The sequence below is a fragment of the Ambystoma mexicanum genome, chromosome 8 (assembly GCF_040938575.1).
Source record: "Ambystoma mexicanum isolate Mex_15411 chromosome 8, UKY_AmexF1_1, whole genome shotgun sequence".
In the NCBI taxonomy this organism is placed as follows: domain Eukaryota; kingdom Metazoa; phylum Chordata; class Amphibia; order Caudata; family Ambystomatidae; genus Ambystoma; species Ambystoma mexicanum.
This window is the reverse complement of record NC_090929.1, coordinates 603,437,705-603,457,251: the sequence shown is the minus strand read 5'-3', so window position 1 is coordinate 603,457,251 and position 19,547 is coordinate 603,437,705. Positions and strand designations below refer to the sequence as shown.

The 19,547-nt window shown below is 45.3% G+C and overlaps 1 protein-coding gene across 7 annotated transcripts in view; it reads right to left on the bottom strand.

Annotated features, from left to right (window-relative positions):
- The window catches only part of ARHGEF10L (Rho guanine nucleotide exchange factor 10 like), a 972,373-nt gene that overhangs the window by 483,665 nt on the left and 469,161 nt on the right, over positions 1-19,547 (bottom strand). For 6 of the 7 annotated variants that reach the window (XM_069610308.1, XM_069610311.1, XM_069610309.1 and 3 more), the window contains one exon: positions 17,517-17,579. The exons of the other annotated variant lie outside the window; for it this stretch is intronic. In XM_069610308.1, coding sequence (XP_069466409.1) covers positions 17,517-17,579 — 63 coding nt within the window. The remainder of the gene's footprint in view (positions 1-17,516; positions 17,580-19,547) is intronic. 7 annotated transcript variants of the gene reach the window in all.

The following is a 19,547-nucleotide window of genomic DNA, read 5'->3' as shown; positions in this document are numbered from 1 at the left end:
CTCAACACACTTTGTTCTTTATCATGTGTATTGCATACTGTTTCTATTCTGTTCATATTGTTTGACTGTTAATATTTGTGCAAACCATATGATATATACGTTGTAAAAATGTTTTTTCTTCCTAATAGATGTTGTTCATTAATGTATAAATTATTAACATAGAGATTCTTTTTCATAGAAACTTTACTTAAATCCCCGCCTCTCCTCCCCCAAGTGCTGCATGTGAGAGGTATGTGCTTAGGGGCACTATGAGCCAGATTCTCAAAGCTTTTTTCGGTTCATGTTAGAAGATACCAAGCCATCAAAAGGGAGCAGCCCGGTTCAAAGAAGTCTTCGGAATTAGTGCATGTTAGAGGCCCTCATCCAGAGGCACTTTTTCACCCCTTTGCACAAATCAGGGTCCATTTACAAGCGCATCTTAAATTCACAAACTCAGTGCGCTTTTAAATGGGCAGCAACGAGGCACATTCCTCTGCCATTGTTTTGAACAGGCGCAGAGGGAGGCACAAATGGGTAATTTCTGGTCTCGTCATTAATTTTTCCTTTAGATGCGACAGACGAAGATTAAACCACAGCTGTCACACTTGCATTTCAATCCTATGAACAGAGATGAGCATTTTGCAGAAATGTAAGGGCCGTCTCTGTGAAACGCCTGACTCTGAGCCTGTCATACATAGATCTTTGCAGTACTATCCAGCCCCTCCTGAAATGCGCAGGACACCTTGGAGAATAAGAATAAGGTGACCTGTGCATTAAAAGTAGTGCAAATGAGACAATGGCGTTGACTGCATTCCTTTTATCTGCGCTACTTTTTGTGAACTTGGTCCTGTAGATCTGAAATATTTCACCAACAATGAAGAAAAAAAAACGAACCCCAGGAACCAAAAGCAAACAGTATAAAGCCATTTTCCATTAACTCTAAACCCCTCCTCACATCAAAGCACTGCATCTGCACCGGGATGCATGCAGCAGACGATGCATGTAGTAGAGGGGTTCTCAAATTGTACATACCTATCAATGCCAAATTGGAGTCACGAAGCACCAATTAGATATCACATAATAATGCTACCTCAGGTGGCCTAACCAGGGAAAATGTGGATGATGTGTTTTGCTTCTTAACTATTCAGGTAAGTACAGGCAAAAAAGAGAAGTCAATCAGAAGTCTGCTCCACAACAGCCAGACGACTCCGAATTATGCCGACAATCCTCTCCAGGGGGCCTCTCGCCTCAATTGGCAACAGATTTTCAAAATGACAGGGAAAGCCTCCATTGCATTGCTCTCATACCTCCACTAGTTGGCACCAGCACCCGGGGGCAGCCTTTCCCAATTCCCCGAATGTTGCTCCTCGGGACATGGTGCCGCTGACACCATCTTGTCTGTACCATGGATCGTTCAAGCTGGCTTTAGAGAAACAAATTTCAGAAGCTCAACTTTCAATTTAAAAGAAAATCTGATTCAGTGGTGTTTTGGTAGCATTTTCTCTGCTATAGCTGTCAACTTGCTAGCTATAAACCCATGTCAATGAACAGCTGGAACAGCTCGTGGTGCACCGCTGTAACAGTCTGTGCTACTCCCCTCTGCTCTGCTTCAATGTCAGTGGGGAATGATTCTTATTCCAGTGTTGGTCTGCAAGCACACACATTTAAAGGGTGAAAATAGTCTTCTACCCATGGACAATTAGCATTAGGCTCTGCGACCTGCAAACTTGCTCGAGTCTATATCAGCCCCTCAAATCAACAGATGAGCTCAGGGTTCTGAGATAGATATGTACCCAGACCCATTTTCCTGGGGTGGGTGGAGCTGGCGACTTCTTGGGGAGCACACCCAAGTAGCTGAAGGGGGTTGGTGGGGATGCAGTAAGGGGCCAACACGGACTGCTGCCTCTGAGCTGCAGGAGAAAAGGTTAAGCATTCCTTTGTTACAAAAGGAATGCATATTGCGAAAGGAGGCACACACCCTGTGCCCCTAGTCCTATGTGTTGACAGAGCCTTTAAAGTGGGGGTCATTTATAAGTGTAGTCTCATTTATGGTGCATTGTTATGTGCTTAACAATTCAGTGTTAAGAACTCAACATGGGGCATTTCTATTCTGAATGCCAGGACAAAGCATCAATTAGCTGACCGAACCTAGGCATTCTTCCAAGAGAATTAACATGTCACAGAGAAAAAGTGCTAAACTATGTTCCTTATTTTCATGTCTTTATTTGACACACCAAAACGTTTTTTCTTTTTGATATATTACTTTTTTGTTATTCTAGCGGCTGCTTTGGGACATGGACTAAATGCATCCGCTCAGCATAAAAGCTCTTCATTTTCGTAACAAGCCATCCACACCAGATGGACCCTCAATGTGAGCTGGCACCATGATTAGGGAAGCAGGGTCATTGTGTCTCACCATACATACAGACAGTAGTCCATGTTATGTTATATCATTTATATTGCACACCACTGACCCAGAGGCTTAAGGGTACAGAACATAGACTGGCAAATCAATGCTGTGATATGTGTGCAGCAATAATTTGTGTGCTGCACAAGTCACCACCCTGTTGGATAATGGTGTCTATGTAGTGCTCCGCTATGTAACAGCACATATGCTTATTTTTGTATGATGTGTCCCATGTCCATACAATAGCACACAGGAACATTTTGTGTATGTGGCTCTGATGACTATGCCATACTGTGCCCACGCTTAAACACACAAAGCAATCAAAGAAGTTGCCTCAAGTTATACATCCACTAGGCCAAATGCCCTTTCTACACTGCTACACCATGACCTTCGGATCTGGGTATTCTGCCCATGAGCTTTTTTCTGTCGCGGGTAGACTGCCCGCAGTGTAACTGCTCGGGCCTCTGTTTTGACCGTTCATTGAAAACGGGGGCCCGAGCAATTTTTGTCCCTTGTCACCAATGTTAAGGATGTGTGCACACTCCTGAACCCTGAAACCCCCAAATACCAAACATGGGAAGCTGGGGACCCACTGTAAAGACTGGAGGGGGGGTCTGTACTTCTGCTCTCTATATGGTAGAGGAGAGGCACAGAGGACCCCAGCCAAGATTCTCTATTGTTGGTAGCAATGGACGAGCAATCAAGGCTTAGCTTCTCTGGAGGTGATGCAGGCTGGCTGTTAAGTACAGTGTAGTCCCCAAACACCCACAAAGGAATGTCCACACACTATTAGTTAAAACACAGTCTGTATATAATTAAGGTTCAAGGTTATATACACAAACACAATAACTCACTTTGTGCTCAGTAAATCTATAATGGCAAATATATACAATTCTAAGTGGTACCACAATTATTATTAGACTTCATTAAAGTGCATCAACTGTACTCAAGTGAAATGTCACACAAATCACTTAATAAAGGTAACCAACAATTGACATAGGAGGAAAGCAGTTGGTTTAGAACAATTGGCAGAATACTGGCCCCGTTACCTAGACACAGCTCTGTGTGGAGATCCCCCCCACCTGAGCAACCTGTAAAATAAAGATATACCACAAGCCCAGTCCATATATTGTTCTATAAGTCTTATTTCCTTCTATAATGTTTCTACCACCCCAATGTACCTGGAATAGCAGAGTTCGACGTTGGGTCGTCGACGGATCCTTCTTGAGCAGCTCCCTTTAAAGCAGGAGCCACGGATCAGCAGGATCCCTCGAAGAAAGTGAACTCGGCGTCAAGGCAGCAGATTCGGTCCCAGCGGTGCTCGTCGACGATGGGGCGAAGACGTCCTGCAAGGAAGAGGCGTGCGGGGCACCTTAATGTCAATAGTTCTGGACCGCAAAGAGATTGTGAAGAACTGTGGCCCAGCAAGGGCGTCGAGTCATTCGGTGTCTCTACGGTCGTTGGGTGGCGGGAAACCCACCGGCGGATGCTCCTCTGCGTTTCAACGGCATGGCCTTCTCCGGCGAGATAAGGCGGGCAGCGGTGCGGACGAGCGTGTCTGTGAATCAAGAGTCTTAGGCAACGGAGCGTTGTGGCTCTGGTCGTTGGCGGCACGGTGTCAAGCGGTCCCCTCTTCTGGGCAACACGGCTTCGACGGGCCTCCAGCGGTTATGCAAACCTGCGAACCCTAGTCAACGATGGTGGACGGAATGTCCGGTGCTTATCTTCGTTCTCCTCGGTGGTCCCAGTCTCTGGTCGGAAGCCTGTCGAGGGTCTGACTTCCAGAAGGTTAGCGATGCTCGATGGTCCCTCGGAGCATAGTAAGAGGGCACCTAACCAGGTGCTCTCTTGGATCAGTCTCGACGGCTTTCGGATTTCGGCAAAGGGAGACAGCAGTCAACCTTCTTCTTCAGGCTCAGCTTCGAAATTAAGCATCAGTTTCAACTTCAGCTTCTGAACGAATTCTAGCAGTGAGAGGCCTTCAGATATACTAGTTGATCTCTCATTCATTCTGCGGGGTCACACTCAGGCAACCAATCACTCAGAAGGGCATTCAGCAGCCAGTCAGCCAATCAGGCATACAGTGCTTTCAGGCCATTCTCCTCCCTCTCAGACACTCACAACAAGGAATGTGTAGTGGGACAAGTACCCAGCCATTCAACACTACACACTGCATTCATACTAGTTTCAGGCAGTGCTGTCTCAGTCATTGTGTCAAACACCAGAAACTAGACATCCACAACAAGAAGTGCATATTGGCTGCACACTGCATTCATCCAGGTCCCACCCACAGTGTGCACAACATACAGTCACTGGGAAGGCTCCAGCCAGTCTGGCCTGGAATTCACAACAACACCATATATGGAACTTCCACCCAACAGCCAGTCAGGGGGAAGGGACAGAGTCAGGGCGTCCCAGGACTTTGGGAAAACAAGGTAACAGGCAATAGAAATCAAGAGGCCACAGGGGCCATCATGTTTCCAACTGGAATCAACTGATTCCAATGGCAGGGCCTGTGTATCCCCAAAATGGAGGATACTCAGAGCACCTGTCAAATTCAGCATGGAGCTGCCACCAGCCCATACCCTGCTCTATGGGCCACACACAGGTGCCCAAAAACATATATTAGGGGCACAGGGTTGCACCCCCACCCGTGGGTGCCATAAGGGTATCCCATGGGTCTGTAAACCAAACCAAAAACAGGAAGAGCTGCACTGCCAGGAGCCCCACATGGAATCCTGACCAGAAAACAATACAGAACACAAATGAAAAAGGACTACAAGACAAGGACAGGGAGGCCCTGTCCCTGCAATGCATTTCCAGCAGCGCACCCTCCCCGTAGCCCCTGTTCTTCATGTTCGGTATCCTTGTATTTGACCAAAACGGCAACAACCAATTAGATCAAAACGGCCATACGGTCAGTTGTTTTTCAAACTAATTGGGTGTTACCTGATTTTCAATTGCTGCAGGCCAGCACTAATAAGAGATTCTAATTTCAGCTCTGATAGATAAAGCATGGTCCTGCTCTTTTTGCAGATATAACCCATGAGGCCTGCGTTAATGGTGAGGAGGTAGTGGCTGAGGAACTGTGGACCCTTTATCATGCATTTGAAGCCGGTTTTGGTTTAAAACGCTTCATCAGTTTATTACTGGTCAGGCTAAAAATAGTAAGATGTACAATCCTTTCTGTGCATTGTTTATTGGATGTCTCTAGTAGGGTATCCTTTCCTGTCTATAGATATAATTCCCTAAAGATGTTACTGTGTTGGGGACTGGGCATGCTCACACTGAGGCCCAGCCTCTCCTCATCTAAAATCCTCCAGAAACAAGAAGCAAAAGAGTCATTGTATCTCATTTGAGTGGCTGATGTTGCAGCCATTATATATTTGCATCCAAAAACGTAAGCTGTCGAATTAGTATATATGGTTCATTGTTACAAATATTGTAATAAGCCATGGGTCTGTTATGCATTTAGAGATTCACACATACAACACTTTATCACATACGTTTTAATCAAATATAGAGATCTCTGATCATTGTTCTTTTCCTGAAATGTTCTTGTGATTTAATGTAAAGCAGACAGGAACACTCATTGATGCTATTTGTCCCCTTTCCCACTCCCATTTAGATATTTTGAAAGGGTACTAAATGAGTGTACCAGACTGTCCATCTTGGACTGATCACCTTCTATCAGAAAATAATTAGTATTGTTAGTCTAGTAGTGCCCCTTGCGAAATACAAGTGTACAAACAGAATGCCTGCAACACAGGACCAGTGGTCAGTGGGCCCTCAGACCCGGCAGAATGGTTACACTGCAGTGTGGCAGTACGGACAGTTTGAAACTGCATTCAGGCAAGACATCCCTAAGAGCAGGAAACAGAAGAACAATTTACTTGGGCAGCAACAGCTGTGTTCTCACATTAGATTTCTTCTGTACAGTACTTGAATTACAATGCAATGAAGCCAGCTTCATTTGTATAGCAACGATTTATTGATATCGAGGAGGGGTTTTGCAGCATGACACAGAGGTGTAGTTTGGGAGTGGTGTATGCCAGTTGGGGGGTGCATTCCAGTGTTTCGCTGTGAGCACCAACTTGGCAAGAAACTGCCCTGTATGGGCCAGCGACATCGCTAAGTGTCATTCTATGTGGCCCTCTTCAACAGCAGGAAGCCTACAAGCCTCTCCTTCTGTGCAAAGGTCTAGTGTTTGGAGCAGTAGCACACACCTTTACTAGCATCGCTAGTAATGGAAAATATTTACTCTGAGAATCCCCCCTCCTCCAACCCACCCTATTGTGCGGGGTAGGGGAGAGGTTATGGAGCAGGGCTGAGGGGCACAGTCCAAGCCCAGGTCGAGAACCACTACATCTATCCAAGGAACACAATCCTGGTGATGTGCATAAAAGAAAAGAGTATTTTGTGGAACATAAGACCACTGAATGTTACATTTGAAATCGGTTTGTGATGGTGATTCGGCATCAAACCTTTGTGAGAAAGTAATGCAAATTGGCACCTGCTGCTTTTCATTTTTCACAATACTTGCCCTAACAGAAAAATATCATTTGCACAAACTATCAATGGTATACGAGGCGTGGGCCGTTTTCCACAGTGCTGATGAATTAATCATTCAGCCTCCGAAGCGCTGCTTCTTTGTGGCAAAGTGACCCCGGGCACAGCAGAAGATCTGCAGTGATGACGAGGTTGCATAAGTTGAAGGCTGTAGGTAAAGGCTCTGTGGCTCCTGGGAGGGTGTTGGCGAATGCCCCATTTGCACGTCACTGGTGCTAGCTGCTGCGCTTCTATTCCTCAGGGCTGTGGTCTCCTGTGGCATGGCTCTCTATTTCTGTCTCAGAGCAATGGCAATGATAGTATTTGACTGAAGATGAAAGGCTGCTGCTAAAATCCACCCGTTTGCACTGTTCTTATGGCGGGTGCGTTAAATTATAGTCACGTGATGGCTCTGCACAATACAAGTACAGTTTTGTCTGTACCTTGTTACTGCTGACCATGGATTGTGCAGGGTGACGGTCGCTGGCCTATAGTTAAGGTGAGTGGAGATCCATAGGAAATTGGGGGAAAAATGAATTTCTAATAACTTTTGGCTCGTATTATTAATTTGGCTGAAATTTTGCAGACAAAATTTTACATGCAGGCCCCCCCCCCCGCTCCTTGATCCCCCCACCCGGCCCAGCTCCCGATCCACTCATGTTGTGAGACCCCCTCAGCGCTTTAGGTTGCTTGTTTTACAGCCGGGGTGGGTTCAAAGAGCCTTACTGGGATTTTCCCTGCTCCCGATCCACTCGTGTTGTGAGACCCCTTCAGCGCTTGTATTGTACAATTTTGCCGCTGGGGTGGGTTCTAAGGGCCTTACTGGAAACCTGTGGGGTCACCTCAACTTCAAGCGCAAAGGCTCACATAGGAAAAAAAATACATCTCATTACAATTAAATGAACCTGAAGATGGCCACAGACAGCCCCTAACTTCAAATGCACAAAATGAACGGATAAAATAATATGCAAAAATTGATGAACTAAATAATAATTTTATACAGTTGATGACATTTGTTAAAAATCATGTGAAGGAAAATATATGATATCACTGCCTGACTTGTACTTGTGCCCATTCACCCTGTCCCAGCCAACCATCCCCATCAGATTCCCTAAATGAAAGACGCTATGATGAAACCTCAATCCCTTCCTCCCCTCATTAACAGTGCATAGAAAACCCCAACTCTCCCCTATATGTTTCCCATTCTGATTCCCCATCTCTTTCCTAATTGATTGTATGTTTTTGTTTTAATAAATATGTGTGTGTGTACTGTTGGTGTGGTTTTTTTTAAAAGCCCAATTAGGAGTCACCGGACTGCGTGACTCTCCGTAACCAAAATGGAGGTGCCCCCGGACATAGTGCTTGTCTGGATGTGTCCGCTTGGTTGTGTTGCACGTTTAATTAGTTTGTTAGTTTGGGGACACCAGCCCTGTCCCACAGACACTAGCACGCATGCACACCTGATCCCACTGTGCCCCCGGACACTGTGCATGTCCGGACATGTCCACTCGCACATTTCTCTTCTCTCCAACACCTTTCCATTTCCTCCCACCATTTGTGCCCCTTTCCACTTCTGCTCCTCTCTAATCACCCCCACCACTGGAATGTCCTATCCTAGACATCAATGCCAGCCCATCAGTGCAACTGTTCAAAACCAGACCCAAATACCACTTGGTCAGCAAGGGAGATTCTCCTATCGCCTCTACTCCTGCCAAAATGATACCCAGCAAACCGCTCTCATTGCAGTCACTCAATTGTGAATATGTATATTGCTCCTAAATAGTTAATAGCACTAGTCCATTTATATAAATCCTATTTAGATCTGTTTCCTTGTCACGGTCACTGGTATATGTCCCTTTTTAATATGTGCTATGACAAATCTGGACAATCCGTCCCTTCTCCACAGAGGAGAGCCACCCCCATTGAGGCTAGGGAGGTGCGCCTGCTAAGCAAAACCCTCCCTAAGGGACGGGGGCAAGTGGACCCTCACTGGAAGGGAGTCTCTTCCTGGAGACAAGTACTCCCATCCCAGTCCCAACCACCCTTTCTGCATTTATGGACGTGGGAAAGACTGACATTTCCCGTTACACGCATAATGAACAAAGATCCTTCTTTCACTGTATTGGCTGAATGTCACCTGAATTCCATGATCAACAAAGACGGACACAATTCATTTTCTTCCAATGATGTGTTTAAAGAGAGAGCGGACTAAGAATGGAGGAGAGACTCCTATAGAGCGAGGAGAGCAACCGCTCTGCCGAGGCAAGCCTCTGTAGCAACAACGTCCAGGAGGGGCAGAGCCACACTGAGGCACGGAGACAGAGGTGCCATGAACAAAGCATGACCCGCCAGCTGGAGGCTGAACAAAGGGTGATTTGACCGAGCAAGATGCTCTGGTCAGGGGAAGAAATACGGTGGGAAGACACAATCTTCTCTGGTGGCGCGGGCACTGATTCTCAAAGCTTTTTTCGGTTCATGGTGGGCTTGATGCGCAGCAACAGATGCTGAGACAGGAAAGGAGCCGGGACTCCAAGCTCCACCCAACAAGAGCCTTGTCCGCTTAGGGTAATACAGGCAGGTAAGCAGATGCTAACAACGTGTGGATACCAAGGAGGCTGAGGACTTTTGGTTTCCAGAAGTACCGAAACTGACGCAGGTACGAGAAAGACAGAATGGAATGGACACAGAGCCCCGCCTAAAACGAGTGAAAGAGACACAAACACTGTATATCAAGACAGGAACAGCCACCAAAAGCACAAGAATTTAAGAGAAGCTAACGGGCAAACAACCCTGCTAAAACAGAGTGAAAGAGATACAAACATTATATATCAAAGCTGGAATAGGCGGCAAGGCTACTACAGGTGGATGGACATATATCTTACAGGGAAAAGAGTGAAAGAAAGGTGAATTATCTGCTGCAAGACTAACAAAGTTCATGAGGCCATGGGGACCTGCACACACACCAAGTTAAATAGAGTTATTAAGGAACAAGACGCCCACCAAAGAGACACAGGACTTTGGGGCGTACCAGTGCCACGAGGGTGGGAGAAAAAGAAGTGTCTTGTTGAGTAATCCAGGAGGGATTTGGACATTTGAAGTAAAACCTGAGAAAAGTAAAATAAGAAACAGTTTTCTTTATAAAGGGCAGAGGGAAATCCATACAGAAGATAATTATAATTTTTGCCAAGAGACTCTACACAGAGATTGTGAAGACTATACCATTGTGTCTAAAGTAACTTTAAGACTCAGAGCAAGCCAATTACAAGTTGGGCCAGGCAGAAGCCCATACGTAGGCTATTGTGCAATCCTCTCCTTTTGTCTTTTAGTTAGGTGTTTTCTAAAATGGTAGGGCCAGTTAGTTGGTTAGGATCGGACAGAAGACTTTACTTCAGAGTTGATGTGCACCTTTAGGTTTAGTTTTGCTAGGTATGGAACTTCCCTCACAGTGAAATGGCTAGTTATTTAAATAAACATCTTTAACTATGACCCAATGTAGTTCGAGTCCTTCTTCTGGGTCACCACAGCTCTCACCACCCGGTGTACTCTTGGCTAATAACAATTACTTATTGTAAAGGCTCAAGGGAAACAAAATCATCACCCCCGAAGGCAAACCTTCTGAAGCCATGACCCAAGGACCTGTGGATTCACAAAACACAAAGTAGCATCCCTCCCCACTCTCCTGCACTCCAAAATGTTGCTGAAAAAACGTTATCTCTGCAAGGAGTACCTTGTCTGTCACAGATAGGGAACCACACTGCTCCTCTGGCCTCCTTTCCCAAACAATGACTACAATATTATTTATTTGTTTATTTATTTGCATTTATAAAGCGCAGCAACGGCCCGGGGGCATCGTGGCACTTTTACAGCAGATTGAGCTTGACATGACAACAATTATGACAATGAGACATATGCGACATAATGCTGTTCAGGTTACATTTAGCGACATGTGGTTAACATATAAACATGTACTGTTTTAACAGAATGGTGAGGTTTTAAGCATTTTGCGGAAGACATGGTATGAGGTCTCATTTCTTAAGGCTGTGGGCAGGGTGTTCCAATTTTTGGGCGCTAAGTGTTGGAAACTGGAGCCTCCAGCTATGGTCCTCTTAAAGGCTGGTACGTGGATCTGGTTGGTCAGGTGAGATCTAGTCAGTCTGTTGGAGAGGTTATGGGCGATTCTTTCTGAAAGGTATGGTGGGGCATCGGAGGAGAGACATCTGTGTGTTATGGCCAGTGTTTTGAAAAGTATGCTTTCTTTTACCGGCAACCAGTGTGCATCTTTTCTGGCCTGTGAGATGTGTTCCCTTTTACAATGTCCTTCCCACCCCATCCCCATCTACCCACTTTCCCTGCTCATTCATGCACAATTGTGCCCTACCTCCCTTTTTCATATATAGCGCCCTGCTACTCCCTATGGTGGCTGTAGTTCATAAGCATCCATAGCCATAGCAATTCCAATTGTGGTATGGGCATGGCAGACTAGCACTCTGAATGGGTAGCAAGGCAAATAGGTCCTCACTCAAGAAAATAAACAATTAACCATACCCCACAGCTGGGCTGGAAGGCTTGGTGTTGGTTGTAATAATACTTTGGTTTCTTGAACACAGCACGGTCTTGCTATTCAGTCATATCTTTGGCACAACTGATTTTTTATTTATAAGTGTATATGGCTTACATAAAACCTTTACACATTTCCTCAATAAATAGATGAACATACATATCAAAATAGAATAGAAAAAGTAAAGAAATCGTAAAAGATTTCCCATTTCACAATTTACAATTTCATCAAACATTTCAGAATCAGTAAAAGGGTATTTTTTCAGGGCAACTGATCACAACAGTTGGTAACAAATATTGAAGCTACACAATGAATCATTGCAATTGATAAGGAGAAGGCCCATCATAATCCTATTCCAGAATTATCCAGCAATAAAACAATATTGTGCATTTACAAACCATGCAAGGTGCGCGCTTGTGTCTTTGTTCCCCAGTGCCTGGGCAGACTACTAGAAGATGCTTTAGGGTTTCAAAACCTGCATCCTCTCCTCGATATGTCCAGTCCTTCATGGGAGCACCCTCACTTGATTGGTGCTCAGTAGATCAAATCTAAAATGCATAAATCTAGGGGACGCTGCTGAGCAGCCGCAAGACGGCTGCCTTCTTCTGATCTCCCGTGCCGGCCGCCTCAATCCTGCCTGAAAAGGCTCCACACAATGAATTCCTCCTACAACAGACCGCAGGCACTAAGAGTGAAATCCCTGAGAAGTAATTGTTGGAGGTTGGCCCAAGCTCCACGACCTGTCGCTGGTGCTGTTTGGCCCATTACATGCCACGGCCTGGGATACTGGGAGCTCGGAGGCGGGATCGGCTATTGCTGTCAGCATAGTGCGATAGGGCGATGGATTCTTCATGGTGTCGGGCGCTAAGCAAACACCCCGGGGAGCTAGCCATTGTGAGCACCACCACTGAGCCGGCTCAGGGACCCATCGCACAGAGTGGAAATACCGCTGGACGAGGGACGCCCATTGATCCTGGCGGCCACAGTAACCGTGTCCCAAAGGATTAAATTCAGGTAAACAACATCTATATAACGAGAACAACAGACTGTGGTAACGAGGCTGGATTGAATCACTACTCCTTCATATTCTTTTCCATAAATGTATTTTACAAAAATTTTATTCAGAGAAATATTTATCATAAAATGTATGAACACCGTACAAAGTAAATTATATTTCACATATCTACTATTTCCCACCTGTCATACCCATTCGTAACAACATGCATACACTCTTGCACCAGTGTTTATAGTGAACAGAATAAACAGCTATAAATGCAGTCTTTCTTATCACTTTAGTTCTGCGACTTGTTATTTGATTGCACCCCTCTTTTTTTAAAGTGTGCATATCAGTCCAATGGTGTTCTCATATGGACTATATCTGTCTCCATATGTTTCGGTCGGTTTATGGCCCACCACTGTGGCCTGATAATTTCTCGACCTTCTTCAGGACAAAGACAGAGTGAACGTATCCTCTCTCCCGTTTCTACGTATTGGTGGAAGATGTCTTCAACACAGACGGTTTCATACTACCTCCACTTCCTAGTTGGTGGGAATTGCGCAAGTACAGGGAGATGGATCCCAAACGTTCAGGAGAGCCAGATTCCTTAACTCGCCCCGAAACCACTCCAAAATCATCAGAGAGAAGCCACACAGTGCGTGACTTATTGGTGCCATTTAACTCATTCCAGAGCAACAACCCAGCTGAGTATGGTGATTCAAAGTAACATCACAGACATCTTTCTTCAGTTCCTCTTCTCTTACCCACATAAATGGGTTTCCAACTTCAACCGAACCATGTCACAAGATCGTGCAGCTCTGTAAGTGATTCACTTCATAGGTCATGTTAATATATCATGATATCATAATAAAAGCCTAATGACTATAGAGTTGTTCCATAGATAACAATAGTGCAATTTAAGTATTTTGCAACGCATTGTGTGTGGGCGCTGTATAAATAAACTATCATATCATATATCATGTCACTATGCTAACTCTCTACTCTACACCACCACACAATTAGAGTGCAGCTACACCCCTCAATCAATTTGGCCTAGCTGCTCACATACAAACACTATCCCATGAACACCTCATCATTCTGATAAAATGCAGCTATATCCCACGACAAACTGGCTTAGCCGCACACATAAGCATCCCACAGGCCTAACACAGCCAGAATCCAGTCTTGGTGTCCACCCACCAGACTGCACACATTGAACCGATATCAATACCTCCACACCTAATGCTAGGATGCAGCTACCATCTGGCAATTACATCAGATGCACACTTAACTGGTGCACCCAATATCAGGATACTGTGATACGAATTTGGTTACTGGACTTGGTTTTCAGTGGTGTGACAGAAAACTGAAATACCTGTGTGTATGGCTGACCCTTTTGGTGGATGACATGGCAGGGGTAAATATGAATGAGGTGTGTAGTGATTTGAAAATGAGCATTTTGAGGTGGTCTTTGCTTCATTGGTCTCTCTGGGGCAAGGTGAACGATCTAAAAATGAATGCTGCCCCGAAAGTTAATTACATTTTGGGTATGCTTCCGATGAAGATTAGTCAATTCTATTGCAAGAAAATTGATGGTTTGTTACAGTCCTTTCTTTGGGATGATAAGCCGCCACGGCTAAAATTATGGAAACTTCAGTTACCTGTGGAAAAGGGGGGGACTAGGCATACCGAACTTCAAAGCGTATCATTTAGCCTTTTCCAGTCATTTTATTGTACCCTTTTTGACAGATCCACCTGATAAATGAATGGGCGATTGCGGAGGCGAGTTTGTTGGGCCCGTTGCATCCTAGGGCGATTCTCACAGCAACAAACAAGTCATGTGAGAAAATGCCTTTGACAGCTTTTCTGAGAGAGACTTGGAGAAATATACATGAATTACTAGGATTGGTTGCTTTGAAAACGTCTCATGCATCCTTTTGGCTGAATCCATCGATTTTGGTTGGGGGTAAGACTCTATTCTGGCCAGCGTGGTTTCTGAGTGGTGAATACTGGATTGGGGATGTCTTTGAGGATGGTAAGTGGATTGGAGAAAGAGAGCTATGTGAGAAATTTAGCATTGAAAATGTCCTAGTTGAAGTGATGTGGCCGAGCAAGGGGGTATAATGATGAATCTCTTTCTTAAGGAGAGGGAGCCAGGTTGCGGTTAATTGCTAGCAGGATATACAATAGAATTGTGTCTGCATATAAAGAGAATTCTGAATTGAGAGATGAGTGGGGCAGGAGATTGGGGTGTGAGATTACGCCAGAGATATGGTTGGAGATGTGTGCTAACGTTAAACTTTGTTCTATTTATTTGGAGGAACGATCGAGACAAATAAAGATCCTCAATAGAGTGTTCGAGTCCGGAACGATTGTTCAAGAGAGGAATGGTGGATTTGGATGAATGCTGGTGTTATGGAAATGGATTGGGTAGTTTGGAACATTTACTATGGGACTGTGTGGGAGTACGGGGAATTTGGCACGACGTTTGTTGATCCGTTTGCGTGTTCTGAATTTGGATGTTGCATTGGACTTCAGAACAATGATCTTGGGAGGTGGCGAGTTGCTTGAGGACCTTTCTGTCTCTCGTAAAAAATGTTTTTGTTCCGTGGTGCTGGTTTGGGCAAGAAGATGGTGTTAAGGGGCTGGAAAGGTCGGATTGAACCTACTGTTGAGGATTGGATTGAGGGGATGTCCGGTCTTGCAAATGTGGAAAGGGCAATTTACAAGAGACAAGGGAAATTACTATTGCATGCAAAGATTTGGGATGACTATGAATTTATAGTAGTACTTTACTTGTAAATATGTATATTGTATTCTGCATCTTGTTTCATTGTTTGATATGTATTGTTTATTTTATTGAACTGCTTGGTTATCATTGTTTAAAGATTTTACAAATAAATAAATAAAATAAAAAACTGGTGCACCCAAGCACCCTACGACACCCTACTCTCTCAACTGACCTGTACTATGGTCCCCGAGGACGTCCAACCTACCAGCGCTTTGAGGTCATACCAATGATATATAGAGCACTATATAAATGGCAAATAACATAACATAGCACACAGTAATATGCCACGTGGCTTACTTAAGGAAAACTATTCTGACGCCACTCCCATGGTGCCTTCAAGTATCAAAGACGGATGCTGCTCCTTGTAATGTCCTTTTCTGTGAAGTCAATCCTGTTGGTGAAATCCATATGAAAATTAGGAGGTTTGCATGTATGGTATGTGTTATAACTTGCCTAGACTGGCATTTGGGGGCAGCCAGTCTCTCTTTCTTGCTGTGGCATGCCTTTTCTTCTGGGCATTCTGTTGGGGACAGAAGTGTTGCTGTGTGCTCCTGCTTGGCCTAGCTGCCTGCAGAACAGTGGTCTGGAGCAGGACATGGACAGCAGCGTGGCCGTATGCTCCTGCTCTGCACCCTCCATGCACAATAGGGGGCATAGCAGGAGCACGATCTGTGTCCCACTTCTGACCGTTGACTGCACTGCAAGCCCAATAAGGAGCAGAGGCAGATGCAAAGCAGGAGCACACAGCTCTATGTCCCATTCTTGGCCGAATGTTGCAGGGAGAGTGTACGGAGTCAAGTCATCATATGGGGGCAGGAACGATTGTGTGTCAGTTTAGCATTAATTTTCTGAGGTGCATTTGTTTGGAAAAGTAGCAGGATTTTTACGTGGATCACCCCCACTCTTGCAATGCTGGATACTTCCCCAGTGGCAAAGGGGCAGCCGGGGGGTAGGGGGGGCACACATTATGCCAGAGCAATGCTATCGATAAATCCAGTGGCAGATTAACCTTAAATGATTTAGGAAATGTCACGATCGGGCGACGCTTTAGAAAGGGGCGGTAGAGATGGGGCAGAGTAAGTCGAGTATCAGTAGCCCGACCTGTGCCTGGCCGTCAGCCTGCTAGGGAATTGCCAACTTCCCCTACAGACTAGCTTACATCCGATTAATGGATGGAAACCGAAAACAAAATAGCTAAAAAAAACACAGTTGCCACAAAAAGAGGTAGAGGGAATTTAAACTTTCAAGCATTCTGCGACACAGTGTTATGTTCAAACAAAACCCAAGAATTCACATACAAAGCTCAAAAGGGGAAACAAGAGGGACAGGAATGAAATAAAAAACAGGCAGCTGCGTGTTTGTATGCACACACATTTAAACTCCCCTAAACTGAGTGCCATGTTGGCCTCCTCAGCCACGTCTTTCAAAATGGAAACATGCTTGGTTTTTAAGAGCAATATGGTTCCCCACTGGCTGAAGGAGCGTGGGCACTGTTTTCATCTTGCTGATTCGGGGCGCATTTATCTGTTTGGGAACATGTCTGTCAGGGCTGCTCCTTCAGTCTTTCTCCCGGTCTCGCCATGGTCAATATAGCTCTGGAAGTATCCCATGGTCCTCCGGCCAAGGCTCACCTGGTAACAGCCAGTGCCAGCAGAGATGTCAACATAGAGGCAAAGGTAGAGGCAGGAGCTCTACTCCAAAAGGCTCCCCAGCTTCCACCTCAAAGTGACTCGCCAGTTCGGATCCCCTCCCTCTTCATTCATTCATTCACGCGCCCACTCGAGTGGAGATGGGGATATGGTTAGAATGCAAGGTCCCCACAAAAGCATCCAGGGTGAGCTCCCCTTTCCTCTCACATCCCTGGTGAGCATGGCAATGTGTTGTCTTGGCGCTTGACCATTAACAAGATTCAAACGACATGTGCCAGCCTGCTCTGTAAGCCCAGAGCGTGGGCTGTTGGGTCAGAATACTGAGCGAAACAGGTTTCGAGAAGTACCAGCATCAGATAATGTTGAGCCCAATGAGAGAGCAGATACTGACCTGTGATTGGGAGGGTCAACTAACAAAGGATGAACAGATGAATGGATAGATTTATGGATGATCGGAAAGACTGATGAATGAATAAATGGATGGATGTATGACATGATCAACGGATAGATGCTATGGTTGATTGGGTATTGGATATGAAAATGGGTGAGTGGGTTGCTGGAGGGATGGATGGATGGACATAAAATACCTTCAGGAAATCCCTCTTAGTCCTGCAGTAACTCTCCTTTAGCCTATTTCGATCTGGAGAAAGCTGAGTAGCCAGGCGGGGGCAGCAGAAGCAGCGGGCAGCAGGGGTGGGAGACAAGCAGAAAAGACAGCGTCAGCACAGGCAGCCCCCAGCAAAGCAGGAAAATGCAAATGCCAAGCCCCATTTATTATTAAATTTCGGCCTCGGGAGTTTTCAGGCTGTTAAGAACACACCACACTTTCTGCCTGACCGACCGGAAATTTTCCACATCCCCATATAAATCATTGCAAAGTCTGCTCAGGTCACTGGACCCAACCCCCCGGCCCACCCTCCCTCCCTGCCACCTTCCAACCTTCACACCACCCCTAGATACCCCTGCCCACCCCCCCCCCCTTCAAGGCCCACAATCTTGAAATATTGTCCCATAAGACCTGACTTGATACTTCTCGGTTTAATTACTATTCTTTTATACTGTGCCAAATTACCACCATAGTAGTTCGAGCACCAACGCTTGTCCATAGAGTGGCATATGGTGACACTGCCAGAGGAGTCCAGACATTAGTCTGCTGATGGAAAAAGGGGAGACAAGGGGAAGTTAAGAGGAGGTGAACTCGGAATATAGATGTTACAAACTAAGGGATGCGGGATGCAGCACGGTAAGAATGTTTTGTGGTAGCGTGTGTGAATTTCATTCCAAATAGGTAGGCCATAGATCTGGATCAAGATAAGCATAGTTGCCAATATGATCCATTACAATCTGTAGGTGCTTAGCCAGTCCTTTATTTTTCTTTGCATTCTGGGACTTGTAGTCTGAGTTTTATATTGGGAAAGCCGACTTGCAAGTCCCAGAAAGGAAAGAATAAAGCAGGATTGGAGAAGCACCTACACATTGTAATGGATCATGCTGGCAACTATGAGAAAGCAGGGCATGGTGCAAGGGGTTACGATAGTTGTATTGCGTTTCCATAGCAGATATGTCCAGGATAATTCAATAATAAAAATCATTTTTAATGTATTGCTGCCCCCAAGAAGGTGAACCGGATTCTACAAGAGCAATTAACTGCATAATTCTCGATGGTGAAGCTAAGTGTGCAACTATCATCCCATTATGCAACTGTGCTACTGCTAGAGCAGGAATAGGAAACCTGCGGCTCCCCATACGTTCTAATGTAGACTGTTATTCCCATGATCCCTCAGCATCTACTACACTGGGTATGGCTGAAGGGAGTTTTAGGCCAAAATACCTGGAGAGGCACAAGCTGCCTGACCCTGTGCACACACCATTATGGCCAGCAGATGAGCCGCACCTCTGCAGCCTTATTTCCTTTATTTGGAGTTTTTCCACATTCCTTTCTCCGTGGTGTAATGTCATTTTAGGTTTATGGAATTCCAGGTGCTCAATATCAAACAGGCAGAACTCTACCTGAACTGGATTGATCTCCATAAATTGCAGGCCATAGCACTGATTTCAAAATTGAACAAGTCGCCCTCAAACAAACACAATCTCCCTAAAACTCTATATAACGTGCCCAAAACGTCCATTCCGTACACTGGACAAGCTAGTAACCGGACCAGTAGGAAGTCTGAGGTTCTAAATGTGCACGCTTCACTTGCGGTCCTATATTCCCACAGCACACAGCAGAGGATTGATTTGATTTGTATGTACAGGTGAACAGAGAGCCCATGTTTGTCCCAACTTGGGTATCACTATCAGAGGGTGATGCTGGCATTTACTCCAACATTGCACCTCCTCTTTCTACTATATCACATGTAATGGTGTTCAAAACCCCTCCCATAAAGGACTAAGAAACACACTATAATACAGTTGCCCTCTAGCCATGCCCATTACTTCACGTAGGAACTCTCCAGCAAAACCAGACATGCATGTAGTCTCGGCTGCTTTCAGAATGATGGCACTTTTGGTTCTATTTTACTAGGTGTTTGAGCAGAACAATAGTGAATGAATACTTGTTAGTCCCAGAATTCCCATCAGCCCTTTGTGGGAATGGACTGAGTCACTAGTACCTCACC